We start from the raw sequence: 19663 nt of genomic DNA, 5'->3' as shown, positions 1-19663 counted from the left end.
TGGAATGGTTTGCTAGGTAATTTCAGAGGGCAGTGCTGTGGATCTGGAGTCACATGTAGGCCAGACCGGGTGAGAATGGCAGATTTCCTTCCCCAAAGGACATTAGTGAACCAGATGAGTTTTTGCAACAAATTATTTCCGTTGTCATGGTCACCATTACTGAGATTAACTTTATATTCCAGATTTATTAATTGAATTTAAATTCCACCTCAGCCCTGGTGGGACCCCTGTCACCAGAGCATTAGCCTGGGCCTTTGGATTACTAGTCCAGTGACGTCACCACTATGCCATTGTCTTCCCCTCGAAGAAGAAAATGCTGTAGTGAATCTGATTAAAGTAGAAATTCTGCAGTGGGAATGACACTCTTTTGTTGGTGGAGCGATGGTAAAAAGTAGATATGTAATAGCAACTAAGTTCATCAGGTAATTAACCTTTCTAATTACAGGGCATTTCCCTCCACCAACTACACCGGAAGAGCTTGGAGCTCGTATTTTGATGCAGGAGAGATATGAGAAGTTTGGGGAGAGTGAGGAGGTTGAAATGGAGGTGGAATCTGATGAAGAAGTTGAAGAGACAGAGGATAAGCCAGAAGAGACCCCATCACAATTGGACCAAGATACACAAGTACAGGATATGGATGAGGTATGATACTAAAGGTGATCCTGGTTATTGATGCAAAGATAATTTTAATGATTATTTCCTTGTTCAGTTTCATTACCTAAGAAGGGGATGTTAGCAAGTTAACTGTCAGTTTTGCAAATCTCTTCTAGGATTACTGACCAAACTATTGAAAATCTAATTGATTACAGATTATAAAATAAGAATTAGTGAGTAGGATGCAAAGCTATTGGTGTGGTCCATTGGTAAATTTGGGAAAAGAAGAAAAGTAATAACTCTTATCATGCCAAGTGTTGTTTAATCTGGTTTTAAAATATCTTGTGAATAGTGAAATAAGTAATAGTGATAACGTTCAATTCTGGTATACATTCAAGTTATTAGCAGATCGTATTAGTCACTGATATTCTTTTTCATTCAAATCACGACAATTGAGTCAACCAACACAAGGAGCTAGTCTGTTAACAGAATGAGTTATTTTTGAAATAAATAAGTTTTTATGAGAACCTGGTACTGGCTTAATGCTAAATTTTACTTGTAACAAACTTTGAAATCCCATTGAAATTTTAGATGTTTGATATTTATGGTGTCACAATGAACTCCTGTTACCTTTTGAAAATGTACTTTGTAACACAAATCGTACTGTGTTTCAAAAGGACTGACTTGATTTTTGTGTTTCAAAATATATCTTTCTTTTGACACTGGTGCCAAGTAAAGGTTTATATTAATTCATCATTCAGTGTTTTAAGATCAGTTTTAAGACTTCAGTTAAGTGGCTCAATGTCTCTAAGTAAACATAATCTACCTGATATACCCACAGTGTAAAGTTTAGAAAACAAGCTGATCCAAATGCAGAACAAACATGGAGTTTTGCTTGGCCTAGGTTTCTGTTTGTGGATTCTGTTGCAAGTATTTTTTTTAATGATTAGATTCATTGTGAGTTTAAAACTTTTCTCACCTGGATGTTTGACACCATGCCAACTCTGGAGGTATCACCAAGCAACTTTCTTTTGGTGTGATATTATCCAAAGAATGAGACAGCTAGCAAAGGGACTGCATTATTGAATTGTTGTTGTCAATGTGGTTAAGTGTTAGTTTCCTTCAGGGAGATCTCAGGCCTAAAATTTCTTGGGATAACTTTAGTTTGCATGACACAATCACAAACATAATTTAAAGTAAACAATATGGCACTTTTTTTTTTTGTCCATGTGGATCACTATATAGTGAGTTCTTCAGTTTAACTGTGCCTTAGGTTAAAGGTTCAAAGCAGTTCTTCAGAAGCAGTAGGGAGAAAAAGGGTGTGTGGCATCCATATTCCAGTGACCATATCAGGAATGGTATTGCTAGATATATGGGAGCTGTAAGTCTTTCTCCAAAGTAGGAACGCAACAGAAAAACAACAGAGAAAATACCAACTTTTATAGTTTAATTTATTTTCAATGAGGTGTTTATTTTTACACATTTAAATTTATGTATGATTGTTTCACTTAGGGATCAGATGAAGAAGAAGAAAATCAGAAAGCCCCACCGCCTCCTGATAACCCAATGCCTCCACCACTTCCTCCTACTCCAGACCAGGTTATCATTAGGAAGGACTATGATCCCAAAGGTGAGTGTACAAAGACTAAGGGAAGTTTTAAGTTACATATGTGCTTTTGATTGGTCTGAAAACCAGTGATTTATCTGCTGTGGTTATGTTCACGTTCGTGCATTATTTTCCTGGCAAAAGTTAATGGAATGGAGCGTGAGACAGAATGCATTTGCCCTACAAAACTGGCCATTTTCTTTTAATTAGTTTGTAGTATAGTCTGTCTTCTACTGTAAAACTATCATTAAGTAACTCACTTATTTCTTTTGAATCTAGTGCAATTAATATTACAACTACTCATACAACATGATGGGGAAATATGATGTATTATTTCCCTATTCATTTGATCTGTCTAGCATAAAATTATAGTAGAAAAATTGAAAAGTCAGTGATCACTGAGACATATCAGCCTACACAGTAGGAACTCTGAAAAGTCAAAAGCCATGTCTTGCAAGTATTTTATTTTACACAGTGCTTACTTCAAGTAAGCTACAACCAGAACGTCTCTGAAGTGAAAAACCTGTCGGGGCAGAAGTGATTTATATTTTTTATGCTACTTATTTATGATGAGATATATCCGGTTTATTTTAATACCTCTTATTGCATTTTAAATTTCGATAATTTACTCCCACCATCATCAATTCTGGGCCAACTTCCGTTGGCATGGGCCACTACAGTCTCCTGCAAAATTCGCAATGGTAAATCTGGCAACGTTAGTGAGGAAAAAAATGAATATAATCGGAATTTTAAAGCATTCTGTTCAAATAAATAATGTAGGCATCCAAAGCCATTAGTTTATCAAGAATAAACCGCCGTTGACATGAGCAATAAAACCCACTTGGACCTTGCGTACTTTCATGTATAAAACTGACATGTCCGTCCTTGGTCTGCTGCAATGTGCCATTGAAGCCCAATGCAAACTGGAGAAAAAACACCTCATCTTCTGATTAGGCACTATATAGCCTTCTGGACTTAACATTGTGTTCAACAACTTCAGATCATGAACTCTCCTCCATTTAATACAATTTTTAAAAATTTATTTTATTTTATTCCTTTATTCACTTTTTAACCCCTTTTCCCCAACACCCCCTCCCCCCACAGGGCTATCTGTCGCTTGTTTCTATGTTGTGCTTTCACAGAGCACTGACCCTTGTTCTGCTATTAACACCTTCTGTTATCTTACCTTTATGCCACTGTCAGCACCTTATTTAGTCTTTACCACTACCATTAACACTCCTTTTGTCTTGTGTCCATGACATCTTTGCCACTCTCTTCTTAGCTCCCACCTATCCCTGACCTTCTATCTTGCTCCACCCCCTCTTAAACAGTATAAAATCCACCACATTTCTACTCTAGCTCTGAAGAGGTCATATGGACTCGAAACATTGACTCTGTTTCTCTCTCCACAGATACTGCCAGACCTGCTGGGTTTTTCCAGCATTTTCTGTTTTTATTTGACTTCCAGCATCCCCAGTATTTTGCTTTCATAAAACTGGCACCATGCTGGTTTATTTTTCATTAACTACTAATCTGTAAGCGTATATTTTCGGTGCTGGAGATCAAAGGATCTGTGTGTAATAATGAAGTATTTCCAGCTGTTTGGTTCTGAAGTTACTCCAGTGTTGGAGCAAATGATTTGTCATGGTGCAATGTCACATAATAAATCCTGGTTTCCAGTGTTTAGCCCAGCACTCTTACTCCCCTCTCCAAATTCATGCTGGCATTGCTGCCTTTACTTCCCCTATCCCCCAGTTGTATGCTGCAACTTTGCTACCCTGCATGGCTCGAGGCTTCACCTCCTTTTGGTACAGCTCCCAGCTTATCTGCCCTCCCCAGCCTTTAGCACACAGCTCCAGTTCCCAGCTGCTACCACTCTGTTGCTCCAAATGATTAAATGCCAACACTATGCACTAAGATATTCCCACAACCCCCTCCGCCCCAAGCAAAGGTGAATTTTATATAAAATGTCAACACGTGTCAACTTAACTCTGTTTGTAAGACCCTTGCCTCTGAGCCAGAAAGTTATGGATTCAAGCCCCCTAACATGACTTGAGAGTATAGGCTAATAATATTGCTAACTAGCCACAGGAGAATACACCTTACAGGCACTTGTGTATTTCATGTGTATGTCCACTTAACATCAACCGCCATTCAGTAACCAAGGCAGTAAAGTATTCACAAAGATCAAGAAACACTTACACACCCTTTTTATCTTAACCATTTTCCAGCTAACACACAAAGGTTCAAGTACACAAGTATGCACTTTGCAAATTAATATTGCAGTCACTTGACCAACAGTAATGTCTGTTACTTACTAATTAAAAACACAACAAGCCACATCGGGATTCCTAATTATCCATATGTGAATAGTGGGCAACATATTGATTAACACTGCTCAGGATGACACTTCTGCTATATTGCTGCAGTTGCTGTCTTTCACACCCAACTAAGGTCCCATCAATCTCTTTAGGTGGACACCATGGTACTATTGGGAGAAGAGTGTGCTCCTCCAATGTCCAAACCAATAGTTAATGAAACTAACCACCAGAAAAACAAACCATCAAAACAAACAATCTACAGTTTTTAAAACAAAAGTTTGTTCTTAGAAGTTAGGTGATGCTGCCTAGGCCGCATTTATTTCCCATTTCTCGTTGCCATGAAGGCATTAAAGTCAATCATGTAGAGTGGGACTGAAATTAGATGTAGGCCAGAACATATATGGCTGGCACATTCCCTCCCCTAAAAAACCCTAATGAACACATTGGGCTTTTACAACAATCTGCTTAACCATATCTACATTACTCTGAAGCAAGTTATTGCTGTAAATAAGTATATGTGAAAAAAGTGTTAACATATTTATGAGAGACAAGGCATGGTGCTTTATATAAGTTCAAAATATTTATTTCATTAGTGCGGATCTATTGTTCAGTTGTACAGTTGACAGATTGTCAGTTAGGTTATTTAGAAAGTCCTTAGTGCATAAGGACACAAGAATTCAGTGTTGCTTCTTAAAGTGTAAACCTGCTAACTTCAAGGTTTCTATACCGGATTGGCTTTTGTGGTATTATAAATGTATACATATTTTACTATTTCGCATGCTGGGTAAAGCAGCTACATAACCTTGAGTTACTTTAATAGTGATTTTTTTTTAACATATGTTGCTTAATGTCTCATTAATGCTTCTGCATTATTTGTACTTTGTAGATGCAAAGACAAATACAATGATAATATAGGAGTTGTACAATTTTTCAGCCTTGTTTCTGACCTGTGCTTGATTTGGCAATTCAGGGTGTCTGTACTTTACCTTTTGAAATGTGAAGAAACAAATCTGCTTTGTACTTCAATATGTGTACCCATATCTATATCCTTTACTCAATTACTGAATAGCTTAAACTAACAAATAAACATACATGTGTCTTTATATTCCTTTAGCTTCAAAACCAGTGACTGGTGCGCCCGCACCTGATGAATATCTCATCTCTCCAATCACTGGGGAAAAGATTCCTGCCAGCAAAATGCAAGAGCATATGCGTATTGGGCTGCTGGATCCTCGCTGGTTGGAGCAACGTGAACGTTCCATTAGAGAGAAACAGAGTGAAGATGAAGTGTATGCTCCAGGTAGGTATCACTGGTGGTCCTGTAGGAAGCACTGCCCAAAATGGGAAATTTGTTTCCAGTAATAGTTCTGATTTATTTGTCAAAATAAAAAGTTGTTTCTTTTGTTTCTCAGTTGTGACTGTAATTATTGTTCTAGGTAATTCCTTTCCCTCATACATACTTAACAATTGAGTCTACTTGTTTCCACCTGTTACCATAATGTATATACTGTTTTAAAAAGCAGTACAAAATTATTTTCAGTTCACTTATATATATTTCTAAAAGATTTCCTCTTGGTCTTCCCATATCATACCTGGTTGAGAGTACACATTTTGCAAATTACCCCACACCTGCCAGTGCCGATTTGTAACCAGCCAGTAGCGGCTAATGAACAGCACCTTTTTAATGTTTTTTGTCCTTTCCACTGGAGAACTTCGTCACCACATCATAGTTTAAACTCCAAATTTACATCGCAAACACTTTAATCTTTCATTTAATCCCCTTTAAAGATAAAAGTGTGTTCTACTGAACAATCCGAAATATTTTTACACTCTAGCTATTTGCCACTTGTTAATGTGTTCTGTGCTTTAAAATGGCTAATTAATAGAAACACAGTTTTGTCTGCCCTGATATGATAAGTTTTGTTCCATTGACTAATGATGAAGAATGCTGCCCCCTCCCAATATCACTGGAGAAAAGCTTTATATTGTCAGTCCCAAAATCAGTAATTTTAGTGAAAAGTTCTGAAAGTTTTGAATATTGTATTTACATAATATTTTGGGATAGAACTATCTTCTGATTTGAGCTGTTTTCTGTATCAGGTCTGGATATTGAAAGTAGTTTGAAGCAGCTGGCTGAACGGCGTACTGATATTTTTGGTGTGGAAGAAACGGCCATCGGTAAGAAGATTGGTGAAGAAGAAATTCAGAAACCAGAAGAGAAGGTATAAACACCTTTTACTGAGAGAGTCTTTGGTAACTTACTCATTGCTCAAATGGTTTGGAAGCAAATTTCCTGTTGCTTCTTGGTACTGCAATTTCACAAATGAACCGTAATCTTTCTCTTGCATAACCTGCACACAAAGACCTAGCAGTTTATGCATATAAATTCGCTCAGTAACTATTCTCTCCCACTGACACAGTAATGATTATATGGGAATGAGTAACTGTTGTAATTGACAGTCTTCTCCAAGTTTTAGGAATGGCTTAATGTATTCAAAATACATTGTGTAAAGGAAATTAAACTATGGAAAGTGCTGTGATGGTGCAATGCAGAAAGCTGATAAAGTGGTCTGCTTGTTCAGTCTGGGAAAACATTCAGAAATAAAATTAATTGTCTATTGCCTCAGTCAAAGTAGTTTATCAAGATTAATTCAGAAATTGGAGGCAAACTAAGTCTGCTCTGAAGTGATTATTCAACATTGCAAACATGCTGTTTATTGGTTGTAATTACAAAATACATTAGGAAAAGCCAATAAGTAATGATTATATTCATTGTTTTTTCTTGTAACAAAGGTTACTTGGGATGGTCATTCTGGCAGTATGGCACGTACACAACAAGCTGCACAAGCCAACATCACTCTACAGGAGCAGATTGAAGCTATCCACAAGGCCAAAGGATTGGTTCCAGAGGATGATACCAAAGAGAAAATTGGACCCAGCAAACCTGCTGATTTACCCCAACCTCCACCTCCTTCATCTGGGTCAAATTCTTCGATGAATGCTCCACCAATCACATCAATGCCCCGACCACCTTCTGTAAGTTTAGCAGCTGTTTTGAAAATGGTTAAAACAAGCATTTCTGTTACAGGATTGCATGAAACAATAATGTACACAAAAATCATAGCTTACTACCGTATAAATCTTATACCAGTTAGGAGTCTACACTTAAACCAAATTATTTGTTGATTTGCCTTTCGATATTAAATAAATGGATCGATACCATCTGCTGCCTGTCTTTTGTACTTTCAAATACAGGATTGTTTCAGAATCAAGTTTCTATTACAATACATACAGTACTTGGTATCATGTAGCTCACTTACTAAGTAAGAATTTCATTGATTTCCTCTACCAGCATCAGCAGAGGAAATCAATGAGAATGAGCCATTTAAAAAGTTATCTGAATTCACTCAGATTTTCAATCTTTCATAATGTACAGAAGACTTATCTCGCAAGCAGAAAAAGTTTAACAACGGTTGTTGAAAATCCTCTACCTAGCCACTTACCTAACTGCAAAAGAAAATGTGATGCAGTAGTTGCATGTTTTGATTTGTAACATTTTATTAACACAGTTAGAAGTGACAAGGCTCTCTAGACAGGAAGAACATGAAGATGTAATATTTTTTGCATACACAAAGTACAGTTGTAATGGGTATTTTTTTCATCATTCAGATGCCGCCTCCTGTACGGAATGTTATGTCATCAATGCCTGTTCTCCCCAGGCCACCAATGTCTCCTGTTATCCGATTAGCGCCTGGACCTGTTTTAACAGCTCCCATGCCCCCAATGATCCCTGGACCTCGAATCAACGTAGTACCAATGCCTCCATCGGCACCACCAGTTTTAACTCCACGCCCACCACCAATGGTGGTACCAGCAAGTAAAATTATTTAAAAGATTTTACAGTTTTCTATTATAAATCTGTTAGTGAATGTGAATCCAAATGTCCTGTTGTTTGTTTCTCAGCCAAAGTTTCCAACCAGCACTCACACAACATGTCGATGTAAGGAACATGACAGCATTAGTAGTACGCTTATCTGACATGGAAAAATGGTCTTCATTGGATCTCTGTTGAGAATTATGGAATAGGACAGAAGCAGATAGGAAGAGATACTTTGTTTTTGCTCTTGAGCAGCAGCAAGGGAAACTAACTAACAACGAAAGGGGAAGAAAAACTAGCAATCTGCTGAAAGGTGTCAGGCTTGGGACAGTGTTACACACACACCTCTTGAAGGTTAGAAGCCCCACTGCAGAGACTGACATCTCAGTGCAGTATTGAGAGGGTGTATGATTTTCAGAAGTGCCGTTCTCTGGATGATGTGTTAGACTGGGACCTTGTCTGCCCTCTCAGTTGGGCATAAAAGACCCCATGGTACTTTTGCAAAGAACAGTTGGGGGAATTCACCTGGTGTTCTGGTCAATGTTTTATCTCTCAGCCAACACTTTTAGAAACAGCTTATCTGATTGTTAATGTTATTGTTGTTTGTGGGTGCTTGCTGTGCATAAATTGGCTGCTGCGTTGACTACACTTCAAAGGTACTTAATTAAATGTGAAGTACTTTGGAACATCTTGAGGTTCTTAAAGGTGCTATACAAATGTACATTTATTCCTTGTAATGTTTTTTACAGTAAGTTAGAGAATGCATTGTTTTGAGAGGAGGGACATTATTACCATGTAATGCACAAGGTATGTTGTTGCTAAAATGTCATTTATTGCCCCTTTAAGATGATATAATTGCTCTGCATTCACGAAATTGGTGCTTTTGGTAAATTAATGTAGTTGATATAGATTTAGAGGTGAGATGCCTTCTGAGGCATGGGTTGAAGGTAACTGGGTTTCATGATCACATGACAAAAAATTGACATGAAGTGTGACATCTTCAGGTGTATTGTACAAAATATAAACCACATACATGGTTTATTTATGTTCTAATATTAGACAGGATGTTATGTTTCAAAAGAACTTTGAAGTTGTAAAGTGACTCTTTTCTCTCGCTGTTACATTCAGCTTTTGTACCTGCACCTCCAGTGGTTCCTGCCCCGATTCCTTCTTCACTTCCTCGTCCACCACCACCACTAGAAGATGAGCCTGCAGCCAAAAAGATGAAAAGCGAGGATAACCTTATCCCAGAGGAAGAGTTTCTACGAAGAAGCAAGGTATATTTTAACCACAGTTTAAAAATCAAGTCAAATAATGTTCAATTCAAATTTAAAGACATGTTTGGGGTAATGTTCGTGAGCTTGCTTGTCTAATCTGTCAGTTGCTGAGTGAGCTAACAAATGTTTTCATTCACCTAAGTTGGCACTAGTTAACAACAAAACGTTGTATTGAATTTTCACCAAATTGAGGCTTTTTCCTCACCACACTCAGCACGTTTTTTACATTAGGGAAGGAACATGTAGTACCTGAATACATTTATGAATCCATAAATAATACTGAATTTAATAATTTAGACTTTATTAGCTTTTAATCAAAAGTTCTTGCTAAAAATTTTTTAAATGACTCATCACGTTGTTTTTAAAAACACCCATAGAAGTTTGCTGTATAGTAGGAGGGAATTCAGCCCATCATGTCTATGCTGACCTTTTGCTGGAGCAATCTAAAACTAATCTACTGTTCTGATCTCTTACTCCCACCCATCCCTGTACCTCGTTCTTTTTCAAGTATTCATCCAATTTTCCATTAAAAGGTATAATTATCTCTACTTCATCCACTCTCTGTGACAAATCAGGTCATGCTCCCAACAACACTCCGTTTAAATCAATTTCTCCGAAACTCTTCCATTAACTTAGTGAAATTGTTAAATTGATGACTCTCACTGACCTCCCCAATTGAAGGAAGTAGTCTTTCCCTATTCACTCCATCAAAATCCTTTTTCATTTTAAAAAAAAAACTTTTTGTTAAATCCCCTTTCTGTTGCAGTTGAAGTAGTCTCATATCTCAAATCCGTCTTTCTAACTAGTTTCCCATTTCTACCCTCATTCTGGTCAACCTATACTGTACAAATACTATGGATTTCATGTCCTTTCTATATTGAGAAACTGTACACATTACTCTAACTGGCCTAACCAGAATTTTGTACAAACTTATCATTTTCATTTACTTAGTACTAAACATCTATTTAGAATGCTGTTAGATTGATACTTTTCTCTACCAGCATTCTGTTGTTCAGGGATGTATGTTTTTGAACCATGAAAGGTCTTTCCATTGAATGTATACTCCCTTGTTTTTCTTCCCAAAAAGAAGTTTCTGTTTATGCATTAGCGATTCCACAATTATGCTAAAAATGCATCATATGAAAATGACCAAGTTGTTTATATTAGCACAAACTAATCTTTTTTTAATATAAACTTTCTTCTATTTTTAGTTTATATCAATATCTACATACATGCTTTCTACCAACAGTTCAGTTTCATTTTGGGAATTGTTTTCAAGTAACTTGCATTGTACTTCAAGATTAGCACTTAGCATTCTCAATTCCTCAAAGTAATATGAAGAGCACATTGCATGTACGCTTTTGGTGTTTCTTTTTTAGTTGTGTAACACTGTTGCATGCATATCAGAAAGTAACTGCATTTTTAATAGAGGGCATACAAAATTACATTTTTATTCAACAAAGCAACTTTGCAACTCCAAATGTGATCAATTGTTTTTCTTTAAGGGTCCAGTCACAGTCAAGATACAGGTACCTAACATGCAGGATAAGTCTGAATGGAAGCTGAATGGCCAGGTCCTCGTTTTCACCCTCCCTCTAACAGACCAGGTATGGATATGCTATGAAAATGTGAAATGTGAAAAAATGGCATTATGGGTTCTAATTGATTTCTTGTAGCAACATAATAATTAAAATGCATTGAAAAAGGAACAAATATTTGATCTTTCAAGGTGATCACTTCCATATGTTATTTGCCCTGTCACCCCCACACTACCGTGCTTACATAGTGTTTAAAGTACAGAACTGGGTCATTTGGGCCAACAAATCCATGTTGACATTTATGCTCTACATGAGCTTCCTCCCATCCTATTTCATCTAACCCTGAGTACATCCTTCTAATCCTTTCTCTCTTGTGTACCTATCCAGCTGCCCAATAAATGCATCTATGCACCTTGACTACTCCATCTGGTAGCAAATTCCACATTCCAAATATACACTCTGGGTGAAAAAGGTTCTCCTGTATTCCTTATTGGATTGCTCACACTGTTCCAAAATTGGCTTCATCAGTCATTTACATGAACTTTTGGTATTGTTTTTTGACTTGCAATCAAGTGTTCTTGATATGCTTATCAGTTTATTTATTTATTTTTTTTACAGGTGTCTGTTGTCAAGGTGAAAATCCATGAGGCTACAGGAATGCCTGCTGGCAAACAGAAGCTTCAATATGAGGTATGCGTTGCATATCTCATGTACAGCATCAAGCTTTAATTTGAGAGAAAATGGTTCTAGTTGCATTTCTATACATGCTTCTGTTGCTACTAATACTTTTGGAGACTTTTTAGCTTTGTATATTTAAAATTTAGTAACTTATGGTTGTCAGATAATAACTGTAACACTATGTATTCATAAATATGTGATATGTAAGTAGGGTGGTAGAAAGGACTTTAAACTAAATAGTGTGGGGAATGGATCGTTGAGAAGAGGTGTGGCAAGTTAAAGGGAAACACTGAGATAATAGAGCATGGTAGTGATTTGGGTAATGATAACCAGAGTGTGGCAGGAAGGCACAGAGCATAAAAACTTAAGACTGCAACAGCAGATAAGGCAGAGATTACAAACATGGTAAAAAGGCAAAGTTAAATATTCTGTATATGAATGCACGCAGCATTCGTAACAAAATGTATGAATTGTTAGCACAGACAAAAATGAATCTGTATGACCTGTTGGCCATTACAGAGACATGGTTGCAAGTTGACCAAGGCCAACTTGAAGATAGAAGGGTATTTGACTTTTAAAAGGCAGGAAGCTAGGAAAAGGAAGTGAGGTAGCTCTGTTAATTAAGGATGACATTAGTACAGCAGGGAGAGATGACCATAGCTCGAAAGATCAAGATGTAGAATCAGTTGGGTAGAGATAAGAAATAGGAAAGGTAAGAGGTCAAGTGGGAGTAGTTTATAAGCCCCCCTAACAGTAGTTACACTGTAAGACAGAGTATTCAGGAAGGAATAAATGGTGTGTATAAGAAAGGTACTCCAATAATCATAGGTGGCTTTAATCTACGCGTAGATTGGACGAATCAGATAGGCAAAAGTAGCCTGGAAAATAAGCTCATAAAGTGTATTCGGGACAATTTCTTAGAACAGTATTTTCTAGAGCCAATCAGGGAGCACACTATTCTAGACCTGGTAATGAGCAATGAGACAGCATTAATCAATAACCTAATGGTAAAAGAGCTTTTAGGTGACAGCGATCATAACCTGATAGAATCTCACATTCAGCTTGAAGGGGAGAAGTGTGGGTCTAAGACTAGTGTTTTAAACCTGAATAAAGAGGAATGAAGCTGGAGCCAGCTAAAGTGAACTGAGGATCTAGGTTAAAAGGTAGCACAGAGAAGATGCAGTGGCAGACTTTTAAGGAGATATTTAATAACTCAGCAAAGATTTATCCCAGTGAAAAAGAAAGACTCTTTGAGAAGGATGCACCACCTGTGGCTAAATAAGGAAGTTAAGAATATTATAAAATTGAAAGAAATACTGTACAAATCTGCAAAGATTGATGGTACCTCAGAAGATTGGTCATATTTTAAGAACCAGCAAAGAATGACTTTTTAAAAAGAGGGAGAAAGAATATGAGAGAAAGTTAGCTAGTGATATAAAAATAGATGTTAAGAGTTTCTACAAGTATTTAAATAGGAAAAGAGTAATTAAATCTACTGTTGACTCTTGAGACAGAGAGTCTGGGGAATTGGTGATGGAAAACAAGGAGATGGTGGAGGTGTTGAACAGGCATTTTCTGTCTGTCTTCACTGTAGAAGACTTGGAAAACTTTCCAAACGAACTTGAAAATCAAGAAGTGAAAGGGAGGGAGGAACTTAAAACAATCATCCTATCGAACCAGGGAAAAGGTCCTGGGAAAACTATTAGACCTAAAGGCTGACAAGTTCCCAGCACCAGATGGCTTCATCCTATGGTCTTAAAAGAAGTGCCTGCAGAGATAATAGAAGCATTGGTAATAATCTTGCAAAACTCCTTAGATTCTAGTAGCGTCCCAGCGGATTAGAAAATAGTAAATGTAACACATTTACTCAGGAAAGGAGGGAGACAGAAAGCAGGAAGCTATAGGCCAGTTAGCCTAACATAGGGAAATTGCTAGAATCCGTTATTAAGGAGGTTACGGCAGAATATTTAGAAAATCATAATGGAATCAGGCAGAGTCAACATGGTTTTGTGAAAAGGAAATTGTGTTTAATTTATTAGAGTTCTTTGAGGAAGGAACAAGCAAAATGGATATAGAGAAACCTGTAAATGGGGTGTACTTGGATTTCCAAAAAGCATTTAATAAAGTGCCATATCAAAGGTTACTACACAAGATAAGAACACATGGTGTAGGGAAGTATTAAATTAGCATGCATAAAGGATTGGTTGGTTAACAAGCAGAGAGTAGGGATAAATGGATCTTTTTCAGGTTAGCAAGATGTAACTAGTAGAATGCCACAGGGATCAGTACTGGGGTGTCAACTATTTACAATCTATATCAATGATTTGGATGAAGGGATCAAATGTATGGTAGCTAAATTTGCTGATGACAGGAAGATGGGTAGGAAAGTAAGTTGTTAGGAGATAGAGTCTACAAAGGGATATTGATAGGTTGTGAGTGGACAAAAGTTTGGCAGAGAAAATTATTTGTGCGAAAATGTGAACATGTCCACTTTGGCAGGAAGAATAGAAAAGCAGTATACTATTTAAATGAAGAGAGATTGCAGAACTATGTGGCATAGAGGGATCTGGATGTCCTGGTGGATGAATCACAAAATATGCAGGCACAGCAAGTGATTAGGAAGGCAAATGGAATGTTGTCATTTATTGCAAGGGGAATGGAATATAGAAATAGGGATGTTTTGCTACAGTTGTACAGGGTGTTGGTGAGACATCTAGGGTTCTATGCACAGTTTTGGTCTCCTTATTTAAGAAAGGATATAATTGCATTAGAAGCAGTTCAGAGAAGGTTCACTCAAGGGCTTATGAAGAAAGGTTGAACAGGTTGGGCCTATACCAATTGGAGTTTAGAAAAATGAAAGGTGTTCTTATTGAAGCATACAAGATTGTGGTAGAGCTTGACAGAATGAAGATCGGGAGGATGTTCCTCTTATGGGGAGACAAGAACTAGGGGTCACATTTTAAGAATAAGAGGGCTCCCTTTTAATACAGCGATGAGGAGAAATGTTTTTCTCTTGAGAGTTGTTAGTCTGTGGAATTCTCTTCCCCAGAAAGCAGAGTAGGCTGGGTCATTGAATTTATTCAAGGCTGAGTTAGATTTTTAATAGTTAAGGGAGTCAAGGGTTATGGTGGGCAGATAGGAAGATGGAGTTGAGGCCACAACCAGAATAACCATGATCTTATCTAATTGCAAAGCAGGCTGAAAGGGCCAAATGGCCTACCCTTGCTCCTAAATCTAATATTCCTATGGCATAAATGTGTGGCGTACACTGTGATCCAAGAGTGAGAAATTACTCTATGCCCTTGAGATAGTATAAAATGTTGCCTAACTCTTACTTGGATTTCAATGCGTAACATTAAGTTTTTTGTTGTGCTTCTATGCTTTCTGATTATCAGTTTGAAACATTTTTACTGTGTTTTCTGCCTCCCACTTGAATTGCTAGAGAGTTTACAGCTTTCCTGGAATGACTGTTTGGTGCTGCTGTAACTTCTGTCTAATTGAGGAAGAGGCTGAATTCTAGTTTGTTAAACACAAAGATGAAAGCAAAATACTGCAGATGCTGGAAATCTGAAATAAAAACAGAAAATGCTAGAAAAACTCAGCAGGTGTGGCAGCATCTGTGGAGAGAGAAACAGAGTTAACATTTTCAGTCCAGATGACTCTTAAAAGATGTCCAGAGACACAAAATATTAACTCTGTTTCTCTCTCCACAGATGCTGCCAGACCTGCTGAGTTTCCAGCATTTTCTGCTTTTATTCTGGTTTGTTAAACTCTCTTCGCAATCTGACAAATATGTTTTTTTTTTGTTTTAGGGCATTTTTATTAAAGATTCAAACTCTCTGGCTTACTACAACGTGACCAGTGGTTCAGTTATCCACCTTGCCTTCAAAGAACGAGGAGGTCGAAAGAAGTAGCATCTTGCTGCAATTGGAACTGTCTTTTTACACTTATATGGGATTGCGATTCAAAACAATAGAATTGTTAACTTTTTGAACAGATTCAGATTTGCAACATCTTAATGTAGAAAAAAATAACTGTGTAGTATATACAAAAATAATTCTGTGTACGAGTTAAAAGGTTTTTAAAAAAGAAATCTAAAAGTTCAGTATTTTGCATCTTTCATTACATGTGATTCTTTCAATTTGATAGACTTCTGTCAAAAGGTCTGCAAAGATGTAGAGATTAAGCTAAATTTGGGTTTTGACTTCTGGAGGATCTGCATTCACAAAACCCACTTTAGTTAAATGATCCTCCCTTCTATTAAGATTATTGCATTGTGTTTAGTTTTCTGTTGAATATTTTTAATAAAATTATATCAATTCTTATGTGTCTAGACTATAATTTGTAAAGATTACATTTTCTTAACTACTCTGTGAAGGTGGGGGATGTGTTTGGGATACACCTTAAATTCATCCATTCAAAGTGTCATAATGAAGGAAAAACACTGAATTGCATTCATAAATATTGGACTTTAAAAATAAGACCTGAGTTTTTAAAAATGCACACAAGCCACTGGCTGGAATGCTGCAGGATGACTCCCTAAGAGGAAATGGAACTCCACCCTGTTGCCAGACAAAGGTACTTTCAAAGACATCCAGAAACTAATTGCTCCCTCCAGTAGAGACAATAGGACATAATGGGAGATGAGTATCACCTTATCAAGAAATCCTGTGAGCAATGCCCAGACAGATTTGTGAATTTAAAAGCAAAAAAACTGCAGATGCTGGAAATCCAAAACAAAAACAAAAATACCTGGAAAAACTCAGCAGGTCTGACAGCATCTGCGGAGAGGAATACAGTTAACGTTTCGAGTCCAAATGACTCTCCATCAGAACTAAGGAAAAATAGAAAAGAGGTGAAATATAAGGGAGTGGGGGGGGGGGGGGGGGGTGGACAGGTAGAGCTGGATAGAGGGCCAGTGATAGGTGGAGATTGCCAAAAGATGTCATAGACAAAAGGACAAAGAGGTATTGACGGTGGTGATATTAGGTAAGAAATGTGCTAATGGTGACATTAAGGGTAGAAAGGATGAGCAAGGTACAGATAGCCCTAGTGGTGGTGGATGGAAGGGATCGAAATAGGCTAAACGGTAGAGATAAAACAATGGATGGAAATACATTTAAAAATAATGGAAATAGGTGGGAAAAGAAAAATATATAATAGAAAAAGGGGGTGGGGATGGGGGAGACAGTTCATGATCTAAAGTTGTTGAACTCGAAACTTTAACTGTATTCCTCTCCGCAGATGCTGTCAGACCTGCTGAGTTTTTCCAGGTAGATTTGTGAATTTGCTTCCCACTTGGAATATACAGAGGGGTTAAAAGTGAGCTGAAAAGCTGCTCTGGTATCTGTCTGTTGGTGGGTGTTCTAAAAGAGCAAGTGCTGAAGGTATGACTCAGAAGTAACAGCCACACACACTAACCCCCTGCAAATCGCCATTATGCAGGTATCCTAATCTCTCTCTCGCTCGCTCTCTATCTACTGAAGTCAACTCTATTGGAACATCAAAACCAACTATTCGTCTACCGGAGTCAACACTACTGGAATCTCAAATTGCAACAGCCAGAATGCTCAATCACCTACTCCCCACAAGTCAAGGACTTTTCCGTATACCTTTTTTAATATATATATATATAAAAAATAGTGTTCACTTCAAGCTAAATTCTTACTTTTAACCTGTATGACCATATATATGTTTTTATCCTTTCTTGCCTTTAGTAGTTAATAAACTTACTCTTACCTTTAATTCAAGAAAGTCTGATCAAATCGGCTCCTTCAAAACCAGAACGATTGGGTCTGGGAAAAAGGCAATCCTTGTTAGATTAAATCTTGTTGCGACCAACAGGGGAGGGGGGGAGGAACTGAATAAAGACGGAGCCAGTTCATCCCTCTCCAGCCGGGGCATAACAATTTGGTGGTGTCCCAGCCAGACGGTGACAAATTGAGGGGTCTCACCTGGATCAACAATTTTGGGGAACCTCACCTGGAGTTGGGTTGTAACAGATTGGGGGCTTGTCCGGGATTTGAACAAATGGGGGGGCTCGGAGTCTGGAATATTTTTTCCCTCAGACAAAATGAGCAAATTTTGAGTGGGGAAAGTAAATTGTCCCTTTGAAATCAATTTTTTTAGAAATTGCAAAATGACTTTCTTGAGTCTGTGCTACTGAAGTGTTAAAATGTTCACTTTTGATGCCAGTACCTTTCTACCAGAACCAGATGCAGTTACTTTTGAGGGTCTAAAAGTTTTGTCCCTCAAACAGTTAAAAGAGTCAGCGAGGCATTTAGGATTAGAATTTCGGCTGAAAGCCAGAAAACCTGAAATTTTACAAGGGGTGGCCTCTGGTGGAAATTGAGGATGATGAAATGGACAGCATAGCAGTAGAGAGATTAAAATTGGAGACGTGGAAATTAGAATTTCAGGAGAGAGAAAAGGAAAGGGCGCGAAGGGAAGAGAGAATTTCAGGAGAGAGGAAAGAGAGTTTCAACTAAAAAGACAGCTTGAACTGAGGTGCAGGCATCCCGCTGAGTCCCTTGAGGACACCACTAGCTCAGACCTAAGGATTGAGGCAACCCGGTTTGCTCATCTAATCCCTAAGTTTGATGAAGCAGAGTGGAAGCCTTCTTTATATCTTTTGAGTGGTTAGCACAGGAGTTAAAGTGGCCAGTTCAACAGTAGTCCCTAATACTGCAGAGAGAAGGCTTCATAAGGTTTACTCCTTCCTGCCTGAGGAAGGTATCACTGACTGAGACAGTAAAAAGGGCTATATTAAGTGTGCACCAGTTAGTGCCGGAGGCATACCATCAGAAATTTGGTACCCTCAGGAAACGGTCTGACCAGACGTACCTGAAATTTTTAAGGCTTAAGCAACTTGCCTTTGACCAGTGGGTGCAGGCATTTAAAACAGAAACCACTTATGAAAACCTCTGTGAAATAATTCTCCTTGAGGAGTTTAAAAACTCCCTGCCCTTTCAAATAAGGACACACCTAGAGGAGCAGGGGGCCACAGCGGCCAGACAGGCAGCCACACTGGCCGACAATTATGCGTTGACCCACAAACTCTTGTTCCAGAAGAGACCCTCCTCTCGTCACCCCCAACCAACTGGGAAGGATAGTGGGGCGGGGAGAGTGATAGGAAACTGAGCGCCCATGGGAGAGAGGGAAATTTGGGGGGCACTCTTCAGGACACAAAAGATGGTGCTGAAATGACAAGTGAAGCCAAGAAGCCTGTGTTTTAACTGCCAGAAGATAGGGCATGTCCGAGCCAATTGCTGAGGCTACGGGAAAAACCAGTGGGATTTATCAGGGCACGTACACCCCGCACAGAGAATGGGAGTCAGTCAGAGAGCGTAGTAGACCAGGCTATGGCTCTGACTGCGGCTGCGAATCCCTGTAGGGGCACTCTCGAAAGTGTGGATGAGGCTAAACGAATCCCTGAGAGTTACCGGGATTTTGTATCCGAAGGAAGGGTGGCCACATTTCTCCAGGGTGAGGTGAGTAAGCCTGTAGTAACACTGAGGGATACAGGGGCCAGCCAGAATCTACTGCTGGGAAAAGGCATGACCTTCCCACCAGAGAGTGCCATAAGTGCCAAGGTGCTGGTAAAGGGGATTGAAGGAGGGTACATGCCCATTCCCCTATACTGGGTACATCTGGAGTGCGACCTTGGATTAGGGCCAGTGACAGTGGGAGTCATCCCAGTTTGCCTGTGGATGGGGTTGACCTGCTCCTCAGCAATGACCTGGCGGGATCAAAGGTAATAGCATCTCCAGTGG

At 38.4% G+C, this 19663-nt stretch overlaps 1 protein-coding gene across 1 annotated transcript in view; it reads left to right on the top strand.

Moving 5' to 3' along the window:
* sf3a1 (splicing factor 3a, subunit 1) overlaps positions 1–16214 on the top strand; it is a 32234-nt gene extending 16020 nt beyond the window's left edge. The window contains exons 7-16 of the mRNA XM_078554233.1: positions 446–642; positions 2107–2224; positions 5636–5821; positions 6622–6743; positions 7315–7557; positions 8191–8398; positions 9527–9675; positions 11181–11282; positions 11832–11903; positions 15704–16214. Coding sequence (XP_078410359.1) covers positions 446–642; positions 2107–2224; positions 5636–5821; positions 6622–6743; positions 7315–7557; positions 8191–8398; positions 9527–9675; positions 11181–11282; positions 11832–11903; positions 15704–15805 — 1499 coding nt within the window. The 3' untranslated portion in view covers positions 15806–16214. The remainder of the gene's footprint in view (positions 1–445; positions 643–2106; positions 2225–5635; positions 5822–6621; positions 6744–7314; positions 7558–8190; positions 8399–9526; positions 9676–11180; positions 11283–11831; positions 11904–15703) is intronic.
* The last annotated feature ends 3449 nt before the right edge of the window (positions 16215–19663 follow it).

The sequence above is a fragment of the Cetorhinus maximus genome, chromosome 12 (assembly GCF_964194155.1).
Source record: "Cetorhinus maximus chromosome 12, sCetMax3.hap1.1, whole genome shotgun sequence".
NCBI lineage: Eukaryota > Metazoa > Chordata > Chondrichthyes > Lamniformes > Cetorhinidae > Cetorhinus > Cetorhinus maximus.
The sequence above is the reverse complement of the archived record's forward strand: the minus strand, read 5'-3'. Positions and strand labels throughout refer to the sequence as shown.